Consider the following 15,593-nt stretch of genomic DNA (forward strand, 5'->3'; position numbering starts at 1 on the left):
TAAAGCTCTCTTTCTCCTCTTTCCAATGATATATAAACGGCTGCTCTATGCCTTTTAGTTTTTGATATTTTCGCGATCGAAATCGCGGCCACAGGACGACTTTTCTCCAAAGTCAGCGGTGGCTGGATGGTATAATGGTTAAAGGGACTCTGAGCAGTGCAGTAACTATGGAAAGATGCATATCATTTTAAAGCTCTCTTTCTTCTCTTTCCAATGATATATAAACGGCTGCTCTATGCCTTTTAGTTTTCGATATTTTCGCGATCGAAATCACGGCCACAGGACAACTTTTCTCCAAAGTTGGCAGCTCGATTCAGCACAATGCAATGAAATATAAGGATCCCAGGGGGATATAATTACAAACATCATGCTGGTAGGTGTGAGGATGTAATGAATTAGTTGTGGGTATGCTTAAAGGCATATCCACAGGCACTGCTTGGAGTCCCTTTAAGGGCTCTGCCGCTGACACAGGAAACCAGGGTTCGAATCTCGGCTTAGCCTGTTCAGTAAGCCAGCACCTATTCAGTAGGAGACCGTAGGCAAGTCTCTCTAACACTCCTACTGCCTATAGGGCGCGTCCTAGTGGCTGCAGCTCTGGCGCTTTGAGTCCACCAGGAGAAAAGCACGATATAAATGTTATTTGTCTTGTCTTGTCAAATGATGCCGTGCGCTGCTGATTGTCTTCAGAGCCAGGCTCTCCTCCTAGGTCCCCCTCCTGCTACTGTGCGCTCTGCCGCTGCCCACTCCACCCTCCCTTCCCACAGAGAACCACAGCTGCAGCAAAAATGATAGCAGCAGATGGCAAACGCTCACTCACCTATCCATGATCCAAGCGATAGAGATCCCGTCATCTGAAACCCATCTGTCTCTTCTACAGTGCAGCCGCTCGCTCTGAACTTCCTGATTCTCAGATCAGACAGGAAGTAGGAAGTAGTAATAGTAGTAGTAACAGAGTGGCAGCACTCTAGAGGAGACAGATGGGCTCCGGATGACGGGACCTCTATTGCTTGGATTGCAATAGGTGAATGTGAGTCATCTGGTGCTGTCATTCTCCCCCACTGCGGCTGCCTTCTCTGCTGGACTATCGTATTCACTGGGATGGAGGCTGCATGGTGGCTGTTTAGTTTGGGAGGAAATTGGTTGTTCGGTGGTGGGAGTGGTTATGTAATTCTGTCTGGGGAACGGCTTCCGGTTTGGTGGTGTCCAGAGCTTTCTGCTATTGCCAGGCTGGAGATGCAGGGGGAAAGTGCTGCTGCTGTGATATCTGGCGCCCTCTTCACAGGGGTGCCCCAGCCTCTGAGTGCAAATGTCCCAGCCATTCATCTCTCACTCTGCATTTTGCCGCTGCTATTCCCTGCATTGTGCACCCACAGAGGAAAGCGTGCTGTTGCCCATAGCAATCAGTAGCTCGGCTGACCGGTGTGTGCGGCATATTGCTGTGCAGCTGCATCTTCTGATTCTATTACGACATGATGGGGGGGCCCAAATCAGTTACTTTGCTTAGGGCCCCATTTAGCCTTAATCCGGCTCTGGTTATATCCCTTACTTTGAGAGTTAGCTGAATACAGGCTTGTACTTTATTAACTTGTAAAAAAAAAGTCCAGACTTGTCCTTTTTATATCACATCTATAGACCTCATAACATCTCACTATTTGAATGTTTTTGTACAAATAGAATGTCTTCACTATATATATTGCTTTTTATGAACATGTTTTATACCTCAGGGAGATTAGAATGTTGTTTATACACTTTCTGCGCAGGGATCCAACTCATAAAGTGTAGCCTTGCAAGAACCAATAGTCAATAAATCAGTTGAAGGACCTCAAAAGAAGGGCCTCAAAACTCACCTTTTCACTCTGGCCTACCACATCTCACTGGTGCTCTAAACCCACAGCTTAGATTGTAAGCCTTCGGCAGGGTTCTCCTCCTTGTGTGTCCTACCTGATCACTGCGCACCCATCCTATACATTTGCGTGAACTTGACTGGCCTAATCTCCAGCGTACGAGCAATAACGGCACTGGAGACTTGGGCGCAGGATCCACCCGGTACATGGCTGATCCTGCTGCCGCACAAGTCCCGGCTGTATTAAATACTATTCCCCCACCAGGCCACCATGGATAGTGGGGAATGAAATAATTCAGCTTCCAGCAATTGCTGGAAGCCGAATTATTATGTTTTAAAAGTAACTTCCGCTCCGTCCTCTGACGGCGCTGGAGTTACTCCCTGTGCCTGCTATAGCCGTAATTCCTATTACGGCCTATGGTTGCGCCGGCTGCTCCCAAATCTCCTACGTGTTAGTAATCTCCATGCTCCCATCCAGTGACTGACTAAGCATTACTTTGTACTTAAACTGTGCTGCGTGATCTGCTTTTTCTTCTATTCCTCTATTGTCTTATTGCTGTATGTCACCCCTAAATATTGTCTGTAACTTTAACTAATGTCCAGCGCTGCGTAATATGATGGCACTTTATGAATACAATAAATAAATAAGGCTCTAAAGACAATGCACAAAGGTTTTAGTTAAAGTGGAATATAACCCAGCATTTCTACTTTGCTCTAATAGATTATTTACAGCATATTATATACAACCAGCATTTGTTTTTTACTAGAACAGTATTCAAAGGGTTAACACAGGCCTAATGCTGGGTAAACACTATGAGATTTTATGGTCGATTTACTGTCAGATCGATTATTTCCAACATGTCCGATTTGCTTTCCGATCGATTTCTGAGCATTTTCCGATCGATTTCCTATTAAAGTTAGCGGAAATCGATTGGAAAATGCTCGGACATTGATCGGAAAGCAAATCGGACATGTTGGAAATAATCGATCTGACAGTAAATCGACCATAAAATCTCATAGTGTGTACCCAGCATTAGAAGCTTCCCTGCCAGCAGAGCTGGACGCATCCGAACTTGCGGATAATGTTATCTTGTGTTTAATTTTATCAAGTGAGGAATGTAAACAAAGCCTTATCTGACAGTGCCGGGTCTCCTAAAAACAGTGAGACAATTAGAAAGCATCAGAAAGCATTTATGCTTAAGTTAGACGATGAATAAAACAGTTATGAATAAAATGCAAAGTAAGCTCTCAGAGTAAAAAAGTGTACTTTGGGAACGTATAATTTTTAAATGAATAATAATATTTATGCACAGAAGCAATTATGCTAACCGTATGGCATATAAAAAGTAGGAAAACATGTTTTTATTGAATATTATGTCAGGGTTTTATACCGCTTTAACAGTAAGTCTGTAGCTCCCAAACCTGATCTGGATTTCTTCTCCAGGACACGTGTGGGTTTATCACTGATCAAGTAATTTGATTGTTTCCTGCATTCTTGTGCAGAGATATACGAAACATGCACCATGGGTAAAGCTTGATTAAGGATTTGTTTGAAAATCTGTGCTGTAGGAGGATCAATTTAAATATAAAAAAGTAACTTTGCTGTACATTTCACATTGATGCTGTAGTACTGGCTAAGAGCTATTAGTTCTTGAAAATGCACTCTATTCATGTGCTTTTTTTTCTTTGTTTAAGGTTTCTTTTCGCCATGGAAAAGTTCCAAGTCTGTAAGTCATATTTCTCTATTCTGGTGACCTTCCATTTGTTTTTCTGGAATTTGATGCCACACTTTAAATTGCTGTATGATATTCATTTATACATGTGCTAAAAACCTAGGTTCTGTGCCTGTGATACCGGCTTACGAGCAATACCAATTAAAGGCTGATTTCATCTAAACATAACACTTAGATTTGAGAAAAGGGGGTGGGGATAGAAAAGGCAGGACTAATAAACACTTTTGCCTCTCGATACACTAGGAAAATTCAACCCTGACCTACACAATTGCTTGTAACAATCAATTATGCGTCACACTTGGATTTGTCTGGAGTAGGTAGTTTAAGTAAACAGCAGCCAGACTTTTAGCAGCTTACTTATTACTTATTTATCTGGGTGGGGTGGCGTTTTGGGGGTGCAAACTGTACTGGATTAAGACATTGGAGACAGTGATTTCACCAGACCTTAATGATACATTTTGTTTAATAGTCTTTAGGTTGTTTTGTACGGTAATTGTTTTAAGTGGCAAGTATGCATGTCTGATCCTAACGGTTTGTGCCTGCCCCTTGTGAATTTTAACATTAGGATGATTGCATGTTCAGTAGGTGGGGCATTTGAAGAAGAGCTTTTGCCCAAAACACTTGCCTGTCCCACTAGTTTTGATCTCACTCCATCACAGAATAAATAGGATGTTCCCACCATACCAGTTGAGCCCCTGTGTCTTTTATTTGGGGGGAGGTGCCCAGATAGCACCACAGAAACCATGTATTAGATTACCCTCAGCTCTTTCATGCTTCTGAAACTGCGGAAAGTCCTTTGTCCTTAACATTGGAGCAATCATTTTGAGGGGAATTTGTCGGGGGATTTACAAGGCTTGGGGAAGGAGGCCAAGCTGTATTTATCTTTAATATATAAAACCCTTTCTGTGAGTTATGTGAACTTGCAGGGATACTTCATAAACTTTTACCCTGGCATTTGTGTTGAAAACCACTTTTGCCACTTTTTAGCTGGCACTTCAGTTTTACCTAGACGCAAGAGTGGTGGTTGAAAATAACACAGTAAATGTCCTGCGTGCCATTATGAGTAGTAAGTATGCTCATGATGCATTTTACAAACTTTCAATGGTTTGTTTTACTTACTTTAAATGAAAATAAGTAGTGTTGATTTGGGAAGGGCAGACTTTTCTGAATTGCTGTTACTACTCATACTTCACATAAAAAAAAAACTCTACAAGAAACAGCAATATAGGCACCAGAAAAGCATGTCTTAAAATTGGTGACTCTAATGTAGCAGTAGATTGAATTCCAGTTCCTAGGATCAGGAAGTTTGTATTGTGTTAGTAAATGTTGTTTTCCCATTTCTGTGGGTTAAAATTACATTTGCAGATCCATTTAAAATCCCTACCACTCATAAAAAAAAAGTTATGTTCTGAAAGTTTATTGTGATTAATAGATCAATTTGAAAGCATAATCAAACAATTTTCAGTTTTAGCATTACTTCAAAAGCATGCCATGGGTTATCAGGTTTGCTTCATCTGCTGACTAGGGATGAGTGTGTGAGATTTACAGCAAATCAGGCACAATCTTACTTAGCAGCAGAGTCATGTGGCTCACTAAGGGCATGTTTCCACTACATGCAGATTGGATGCAGAAAAACAGACAAACAATGAATGCCTATGGGAAAATCTGCATCAGAAAAATCGCATTTAGTGGAAACAGGCCCATAGCCATTCATTGGAGACAGTTTTTCTGTATTCATTCTGCATCCATTCTGTGTGTAGTGGAAACAGGCCCTTAGGCTTGAAAGAGGAAGAACTGCCCAACGGACGGTTGGGTAAGAAAAGATTGGGTAGGAAATGTGGGAAACTCCCTCTGTTCAGCCAATAACTGCACCCCTTACCCCAGCAACCTATAACCATACACAGTTAGGTTAACTGATCTATTCCCATACGCTGAAAAAAATGGCCTTAGACTATAATGCCTCTTTAGTTAAAATCACAAGATTTTCGGGATCTGACCAGAAGTTTCATGAATATCATGCGATCCTGCCTACAACGATTTTGCTCATCCCTACTGTTAATACCCAGTTTCTGCTTAACAAAATTAGCAATATTTTTATGGTCAGGGTTTATTTTACAGAAATCTCGATCAAGAAGGCAAATATGTATTTGTGTTGCAGATGATGGAACGCTGGGATAATCAAGGAAGTCCCCAGACCAGTTTATCAGCACCATCAATACCACCAAATCTCCCATACCCACCAACCCTACATAGAGGTTCATTTCCTGATTCTACAGAGGCCTTTGATCCCAGAAAACCTGACCCTTATGAACTGTATGAGAAATCAAGAGCAATTTATGAAAGTAGGCGTAAGTAAATATTTTCCCTGCTGAAATGTTTACATGCTGTCCTAACATTTCCCATTTGAATCCCAGCAGACTTATGCAGACTATAGCATCACCCAATTATAATTCAATGATAACTGAATTGTCTTCTTACTGCTTCAAATTGTGAAGGTTTTTGTGGTTATCTGGCTACTTTGTCAATTTTGCAAGGACCTTCTGTGGTTTATTTCTTGTGTTTACGTGGCACCAACAATTACACACTGCTTTACAGATGTATGGAAGTGTTTACATCTTGTTATCTGTATGTATGTCCAACAAAACAAGAAATCTCTGCGCTCTCCCTTCTTCCACATTATACAGCAGTAGTAAATCCCCTTGCGGGTACAGACTCACCAGATCCCAGTGGCCAGATTGACCAAACCTCGCATTCGGGGGTGTGCCCAACCCCCCGTCGCCTCTCTGGCTCCTATGTGATGTCTCCCGCTTGTTCCGTCTGTTGTATGCTTCAGGCAGTCCAGTGAGGGGAGATAAAAAAGGAGAGAGGACCCGCCTCTAATAGTGCATTACTCCTTTTATTAAAAATGTTAAAAACAATGATGCAAAGCAGCACAGGTTAATCGGCTTCTATGTACAGGCATAAGCTGGTAAGGGGACTTAGCTCCCAGGTGGCTGCCTCACTCACCGCCGTTGCCTCTCCGTACGCCGTTACCGCTGCAAGTAAAACATCCACGCTAGGGATCACATCAAGTGACGCCGCTACGGAGAGGCAACGGAGAGGCAACGGCGGTGAGTGAGGCAGCCACCTGGGAGCTAAGTCCCCTTACCAGCTTATGCCTGTACACAGAAGCCGATTAACCTGTGCTGCTTTGCATCATTGTTTTTAACATTTTTAATAAAAGGAGTAATGCACTATTAGAGGCGGGTCCTCTCTCCTTTTTTATCCCCCCTCACTGGACTGCCTGAAGCATACAACAGACGGAACAAGCGGGAGACATCACATAGGAGCCAGAGAGGCGACGGGGGGGCCCACACCCCCGAATGCGAGATTTGGTCAATCTGGCCACTGGGATCTGGTGAGTCTGTACCCGCAAGGGGATTTACTACCGCTGTATATTGTGGAAGAAGGGAGAGCACAGAGATTTCTTGTGTTGTTGGACTATTTTGGCCTAAACCATTAGGCAGATCTTGCAGCCCCCCGTTTTATGAACTCTGATACAGATTACTGTGAACCTTCAGCAGTACTGCTGATAGAGGTTGATCAAAAAGGACTTCTTTAACTGTATCACTATATAACAGTATATTTTAGCTGTGAGCGCTGAATGTGATTGTTGGAATCTGTATGTATGTACTGTTGATGGCTTGCACTGCCATGGGGCAGTACATTCAGCACACCAAGATGCTGCCAGAGGGTTTTTTAGCACTGGTGAATTGGTTACTAGTGCTAAAGATTTGGTACAAAATTCCAGCCAACAGTAATGCAGTTGGGTTGTCAAGCAACATTCACCACTTGCCAATACTGGTCAGCACAGTGGCTCATTGGTGTTACACAGGAAACAGTGGCAAGACTGTGTACTCTGTAAAGTGCTACAGGAGATGTCAGCTTTTCATCAATACATAATAATTATAATAAACTGAAAATGTTCTTAGACTTTGGGACCAATCACTCACTTTCTCCAATACCATGATCTTTTTAATAGTAGCAGTAGCTTGTGTTAGATAATGATGTCATGCTACTTAATTGTGCACTAGATCCCAAAATATACAGAAAACTTAATTGGCTTCCCCCTAAATAAAAATTGGCCCTAGACTATGATGTATACATGACTGTGGTAGGTAAATGAGGATAAACTGAATGGACCAGGGGGACTATGATGCTCAGGCTTAGATATTGCTGGAGGATAAACCATAGTGGGGGAAAAGGGGGGATATGTGATGGTCTTCATCATAGGCTTTTATACCCAGTTCAGAAATATGCAGAATATTACAGTATCTGACAACATTGGGGGTATCATGGGAATGGACCCTGCCCTTACGGGAGTCATCCCAGAGTGCCCCAGGTTCATCTATAGAAAGGCATCTAATTTAAATGACTATCAATAAACAATATTTTTCCAATACTCTGTATTAGGGTTGACTTTACCACTAGTGCCAGGGGTTCTGTATTTATTACCCCAGTTCTCTCTGTCTGCTTTAACCCTCCTGGTGGTTAATTTTTTTTGCCAAATAGGCAGAAATCCATTTTATTTATTTTTTTGGTTTCATGTAAAGCTACCAGAGTGGTAGCTACATGAAACACCGCTAGAGGGCGCATGTGTCCCTCTAGTGCGATCGTCGGCATCAATAGCAAACAGGGGAACGCATATATAACGCGTTCCCCTGTTTGGCTTCTCCTGTCGCTATGGCGACGATCGGAATGACGTCATGGACGTCAGCTGACGTCCTGATGTCAGACGCCTCCGATCCAGCCCATAGCGCTGCCTGGAACTCATTGGTCCGGGCAGCGCAGGGCTCTGGTGGGGGGGGCCTCTTCCGCTGCTGCGTGCGGGCGATCGCCGCAGAACGGTGGCGATCAAGCTGTGCGCGCGGCTAGCAAAGTGCTAGCTGCACGCACAGCACTTTGAATGGTGCAAATCGCCCCACCAGGGGCTGAGATAGCCTCCTGCGCGGCATAGCCCGAGCTCAGCTCGGGCTTACCGCCAGGAAGGTTAAAATCATCCTTCGCTCCTAACACAACAGCTCACAAATATGTCACTGTGTTCTCCTCACAGTATGCACAGAGGTTCAGAATCAGAAATCTTTTAATCGCCAAGCACGACTGGGTCGTGCCCGGAATTGGGTTTGGCACATACAATTGCTCAGAGAGAGAAGTGAGAGTAGTATCCACATAAGAAAAGAGCATAGTCATACAGTCTTACAGTATAAGAGCATAGTCATACAAAATCATACAATATAAGCAGTAGTACATATTAATAAGCGGTAGTCTGCAGGGTGCAGTTTAAACAGTTTTACACTAGACAGTCCATCAGGTTGGTAACTGCAGCATTTGGGGGGGTTGGGGGGGGGCAGCGTTAGAGATAAAGGGAGTTTAGAAGGTTGACGGCAGAGGGGAAAAAGGAGTCTCTATGCCTCGAAGTTCTGGTGTAAATGGCTCGAAACCTACGGCCTGAATGGAGCCGGCTGAAAAAGCGGTGGCCCGGCTGTGAGGGGTCGCTGGCCATTCTCAGTGCTCTAGAACGTAATCTGGAGTTGTGGAGGAGGTCGAGTGAGGGGAGGGGTCTACCGATGATTCTCTCCGCTGGTCTAATGACCCTCTGGAGCTTGTATCTGTCGTTGTTGGGGGAGCCAGCGTACCAGACTAGGATGGATGAGCAGAGGACGGACTCAATGGTGGCTGTGTAGAAGTTCGTCAGCAGCTCTTGAGCCATGCCAAACTTCTTCAGTTGGCGGAGGAAAAACAGCCTCTGTTGTGCTTTCCTCTGGGTCAAGGTGGTGGTTGCCTTCCAGTGCAGGTCCTTAGAGATGGTAGTGCCCAGAAGGCGGACGCTAGCCACTCTTTCGACCTCTGTTCCATCAATGTAGATTGGAGGTGGAGTGGGCGCTTTCTTCCTGAAGTCCACTATCAGCTCCACGGTCTTGGCTGTGTTGAGAACCAGCCTGTTCTCCTCAGGTTGAGGGAGAAAGTTGATCTGATCAGGTGAGGTAACAGGTAGCTAGGTGTGCTGGAATATTGCTGGAATATTACTAGCAGTGGAGATAGAAATACTTAGAAGTCATACACCACTGTATACGGATATGTGTACACCACTCCTGACTAACTGCTTGTGATGTTTCACTTTAGGCTCCTGTCTGCAGCTTGTAACAACCTCTGGCTGCTCCATGCAGGGAGAGGGGGAAACTTGATAAATATATACTGTCTTTCTGAACAGTCAGATAAGTGGAGACAATAACACACTGCTAATTTAACCTCTAATCACCACATAAATAAGATTCTTTAAGCTGGGTGATTACTAGACTATACACTGAGGAGATGATGGCAACCCCCCATGCCTCCCCCCCCCCCCCCCTATGCAGGAACATGATCTTTCCTGCAGACTCAACACATTTTGTTTATGTAGAGCAGAGAGGCAGAACTGTTTGAGAAAAGAAGCTGCTCCTAGTATTTGTTGTAATGTGTGCCCTTACATAGAGCATTTTTTTAAAAAATGCTTTAAACGATACATGTCCTTTAAACAGTTGCAGGCACCTAGCTGTGTGGAACCCAAAAGATAGGCAGCACTCTAAGGGGAGCAAACCCCAAGCTTCATTCCATGTAAAATAGAATATTGTGCATAGAATGTAGGGCAGAAAACTGAATTGTATCATATAGCAATCAAAGAGAATTTAAAATTAGAGAATTTATATCATGTAATGATAGGAATGTGGTGTACCTTGCACCGTGCTCCTGTGGGTGGTAGTACGTGGGGAGGACCACAAGAACATTGAAAGAACAGATTAGGGAACATGCTAGGAATGTGGAGAAAGGATTCCCCAACCACAGCTACCCCAAATATGTATCCTTTGGTGGAATACACAAATGCTACTCGCCTGGAGAGGATGTAACATGACTAGGAAGATCTCCCAGGAGGTCAACGCGCTGGATCTATAATCTGTGTACACTCTGTCCTGAGGAATTGAGTATTGATTTTGATTTGGTATGTTTTTTGGGGGATCCTAGATTAGATCAGGATATGGGAACACCCTTAACAAAATGGGGTGATGCTGAGGTGGCTGAACACTGAGATGTACACATTGGACTCTATTCACAAAACTTCTCATAAATGTCTTATCACCTAATTGATAAAAATACCCTTTCAGCACATTTACAAGCAGAATAACCACTCAAAGTAAGCTGTTTCTGATTAACTTAATTTCAATATTACTTTCCTTACATTAATCATATTATATTTTCGTTCTTTGGAAGCTTACATATTTAACATAGATAAGGGGAAAACAGGTGAAAAAGCTTTGTGAATCATGCCCATTGTGAGGTAATATGCCTGCAGACGGTCCACTTCCATGTGTTTATATGGAGTAATGACACTATTTTACCTTTTGATATTATTATTTTTATTTTTTATTTATTATATATTTTCCTATTTTTATTTTCACATTTTTAACCTTTTATATATAGATAGACCTAAGTAAAATATCATGGAAAGTGCATATAAGGAATATCTAAATTTGTGCATACAAGTTTATAATATATGGTGAGGACTACAAACATAGATTGGATGGCAGATATCAGCACGTGTGTGGTCGCGATAGTTGTGCAATATAAAGAGGAGTATTGTGTTTAGGGGGGAAAGGCACAGTATGGAATAATGCAGTATGATAAATGGGAGGGAGGAGGTGATATGATGACTGCTTGCGGGGAATGGAATGTTGTGATTAAAAAGTTTGCAGTAATTTATGCAATCAATGATGTAAATGGAGTCTCTCCCATGCAGACTTCCTGAAGAGTTAACTATCAGAGGAGTAATGTGATTGAGCAAATGGGAGGCGAGGAATAACTTGGTTGAGCCAATGGGAGGTGAGGGGAGGAGGGAGGGATACAACTTTTCATCAGCATATTCATCTACCTGCCCCTGATGAGTTAAAGTAGTGAAACATGTTGGGCGGAGCTTGGATATGACCGCTCGGTACAATACTGGGGAGAGCCCGTATACATTAATCTATGCCTGTATAATCAATAGGAATGTGAGTGCAATATATTTTTGGAATTATCAAAGCCATACAGTGTTGCACTATGTGAGGTTTTTTATTTGAGGTATATGGGAGGAGAACCTGTTTATACATTAATGATTGACAAAAAGAGAAGACCGTCTCAGGAGAAGCACCTGTATCCTAACCACTGGTATAAGGAGCCAGGAAAGTGAAGGATGACCCTACTAAAGGTCCCAATGTGTGGCTAGACCTAATTGGAGGTCTAAGAGGATGGTGAGTCTTACGCAGCTGGTGTGGTGGAGGCTGCCCTTTCCATAGTGTAGGAATCGCATAAAGCTTACAAAAAGTGTTTGCAAACCAGCAGGCTTTATTTTGTGCGACCTTTGGACTCTATTGTGTAGAGCTACCTCTTGTAGACTTAATTTGTATATTCTATAGAAAAGTGAGCCAATAATAGTTGCTAATTGATGTAATTTTGATTGTGCACTGCGTGCGCGTGTTTAGAAATTACCGTACTCATAGGTTTGATAACTGACATTTTCATATGCCTATGAGGACACCCCAGATTACAGATGGATCCACATCACCTATAAGAAGATTGCCCTATTTTTCTGTAGCAAAAAATATTGGTTAGAAAATGGTATCTACAGTAAATGGTTCTATTTTTTTGATGTATAGAAAAAATAGAACCACTTACTTTAGATACCATTTTCTATACATATCTTTTTCATAATTTATCTAGAGCTCTTTAATGTGTTTCCTGAACAACAGATGGGCTTCTGCAACTGTGCAAATTATGAATGTTTTGAGTTTTCAACATTCTTAAATAATACTGTGATTGAAGTGTAAAATCCAGTGTTACTGTTAGGTTATTACATTCAGGACTTTTGACCTTAAAAGAATTCAGTAAACAGAATGCAGCAGCAATCTTTATTTGAAACCCACTACAGGGTTTAATAGGATTAAGCCCTTAATTCTACCACCTTTTATAATAAGTCTCTGGTGTTGGAAAGCTGAGAGACGCAATCCATATCAGCTCAGTTACATCTCAAAAGACCCTATAGGATGGTATATCATACTTAATGGCAGCTTGGAAAGTCACCCTTATACTATTAACCACACTTTAAGCCCCCAGTGAAGGTCAAAATAGATTTTTGCTTTCAGTAAATGTTTATTCAAACCAAGGTAAGGATGCAATATTTCATCAAAATGACAGTACTTTGGCAAGGCAGTAGCAAGAGACGGTACAAATGAATAACTCCACAAGTGGTATCCTCTCATGGAACAGGATAAAAACAGCACATTAGCCCTTGCGGAAAAAAAGGCCTACATAAATGCATCTTCTCATTAATTACTAGAATTTTTAGCTAGTGTAACAGGTCTTAAATGTCACAATCTTATCCTTGTGTCACAAAGAGATCGCCAACCAAGGCATTTCCCATTTTTTTAAATTAAGTAAGGATGGAAAAAAATAATGGAAACATAGCAATGAGAAGGACAAAAAAAGGATAAGGGTGAGAATGAGAGGAGGAAAAAAAGAGACGGAAATATAAATTAATGTTTTAAAGGATAACTGATGTGAGAAGAATATAGAGGCTGCAATATTTATTTTCTTTTTAAACAATACCAGTTGCCTGGCAGCCCTGCTGATCTATTTGGCTGCAGTAGTGTCTGAATCACACCAGAAACAAGCATTCAGCTAATTTTGTCAGATCTAACAATGAAACACCTGATCTGCTGCATGCTTGTTCAGGGTCTATGGCCAAAAGTATTAGAGACAAAGGAACAGCATGACAGCCAGGCAACTGATATTGTTTAAAAGGAAATAAATATGGCAGCCTCCGTATCCCGCTCTCTTCACTTGTCCTTTTAAGGAAAAAAAAACTTTGAAGAAATGGCTAAATTACGGAAAAAAACCCCACAATAGTTTTAGAATTCCGTTTTCTGTCCCACATTAGACAGAAACGTATTAATAGTTCCCAAATCAATAACTAAAATTTGAACCAGCCTTCAGAAAATGTAGAGATCCAAAAAGAGATGCTGTAGATTCTGGAGATTTATTATTTTTTCTTTTACTAATAAACAGCATCCCTGAATTTGTAATTAAACCACATATCTGCATGTAATTTGGTGTTTAATGATGATGTCCATTTAGGATTAGGGATGAGCTTGCAGAATTGGTACTGTATTCCATTTCTCCATCGAAGTCAATGACCCCAATATTTGCTAGGTTTTTACATGACGGGTCCAAGGGACCAGGGCAGGAGATGCCCTGGTCACATGGACCCACCACTCACATGAAAAACCTTGCATTTTTCAAGCACTACCCCTAGCTTGTTGGCCGTGAATTGGGAATCTCTGGTGGCCACCTTGATAACATCACTATGGGCATAGGCATCCTCTGAGTTCTGCTGAAAATTTCTGTTCCCATTAGCTTATTCTCACATTCCCAGCCACTGAAGTGCAGGAGTCAGTGGCTGCCTATGCCTGTTCAGTACCAAGAGTTTGTTGGGAGCAGCGGTGGCATCAGGACCGTAGAGGATATTGGTTTGGGACCATTATTGGCGAGGAACTTCATCCTAAACAAACATACTGTCATTAAATTACATTAGTTATGTTAATTAAAATAGGTTATATAATCTCTTACCCACCCTCTTTTAAAAGAACAGGCAAATGTTTGTGATTTCATGAGTAGAGATGGCCCGAACGGTTCACCGGCAAACGGTTCCCGGCGAACTTCCGTGGTTCGCAATAGCGGAGAACCGCAAACTTTTCCGGAAGTTCGATTCGCCCCCATAGTGCATCATGAGGGTCAAATTTGACCCTCTACATCAGTCAGCAGGCACATTGTAGCCAATAAGGCTACACTCCCTCCTGGAGCCCCACCCCCCTTATAAGAGGCAGGCAGCGTCAGGCTTTTCACTCACTCGTGTGCCTGCATTAATTAGAGAAGGGAGAGCTGCTGTGCAGAGACCTATAGGGAAAGCTTAGTTAGGCTCTTGTAGGCTTCTTAGCTTGCTCCTCGCTGATTCTTATTGCTAAAAAAGCACCCCTCAACAGCTCTTTTGAGAGTTAATCTTGTTCTTGTGATCTATTTCTTTTTTTTTTTTTTTTTTTTTGTGCGAGTCCCACTGACACTTGTGTTGCATAGACAGCCTTGGTAATTCCTACTGTGTGTGCCACTGCCAGGCCTAGCACATTCAGTGACAACTACCTGTATGCGTGACAGGTGCACATTGTAATACCCACTGCATATACCTACCTGTTGTTCACTGTGCACCCACCCACCTATGTGAGCGCGTGCAGTGTCACTGTGCCTGAATGCGGCATGGATCCCGGAGGGCTACTGCCCGTCCAAAGACTAAGTCAGTCCCCACACACAGCATCTCTGCCTGCACGCCGTGGGACTGCCTGCCCCAAGACTAAGTCGCTCCCCACACAGCACCTCTGCCCGCAGGCCACTTGACTGCCTTCTCCGCCACCACCAACAGGGTTCAGGACACCAGAAGGCAGAAAGGATGCAGCACTTGCAGAACAAGCTGCCATCTATGCTTTACAGTGCATTTAAGGGTGATGTCACAGCACAATGGAATAAAGGTGCCACTGCCAGTAATCCTCCTCCTCCCATGTCCACGCAGGCAAGGACAGGACGCTCTAGCGATCTCATGGTGATGTCAGACATGCAGACATTCTTTAGTGTGTCTTGCCTTAGCCCTTCCGGATCCACCCTCCACCAACGCCTTGACCGGCAGGTAGCCGACTACCTGGCCTTAAGTGTGGATGTAAACAGATGAACCCCTGGACTACTGGGTGCGCAGGCTTGACCTGTGGTCAGAGCTGTCACAATTTGCCATCCAACTTCTGTCTTGCCCTGCCTCAAGCGTCCTGTCAGAAAGGACCTTCAGCACAGCTGGAGGCATTGTCACTGAGAAGAGTAGTCGCCTAGGTCACAAAAGTGTTCAGTACCTCACCTTTATCAAAATGAATGAG

General features: G+C 42.9%; 1 protein-coding gene across 13 annotated transcripts in view; it reads left to right on the top strand.

Annotated features, from left to right (window-relative positions):
* Nucleotides 1-15,593, top strand: part of MAGI2 (membrane associated guanylate kinase, WW and PDZ domain containing 2) — a 1,075,940-nt gene that overhangs the window by 906,143 nt on the left and 154,204 nt on the right. For 12 of the 13 annotated variants that reach the window (XM_068276199.1, XM_068276198.1, XM_068276200.1 and 9 more), the window contains 2 exons: nucleotides 3,539-3,570; nucleotides 5,735-5,924. In XM_068276199.1, coding sequence (XP_068132300.1) covers nucleotides 3,539-3,570; nucleotides 5,735-5,924 — 222 coding nt within the window. The remainder of the gene's footprint in view (nucleotides 1-3,538; nucleotides 3,571-5,734; nucleotides 5,925-15,593) is intronic. The other variant, XM_068276195.1, reaches the window with a different exon arrangement.

The sequence above is a fragment of the Hyperolius riggenbachi genome, chromosome 3 (assembly GCF_040937935.1).
Source record: "Hyperolius riggenbachi isolate aHypRig1 chromosome 3, aHypRig1.pri, whole genome shotgun sequence".
NCBI classification, from domain to species: domain Eukaryota; kingdom Metazoa; phylum Chordata; class Amphibia; order Anura; family Hyperoliidae; genus Hyperolius; species Hyperolius riggenbachi.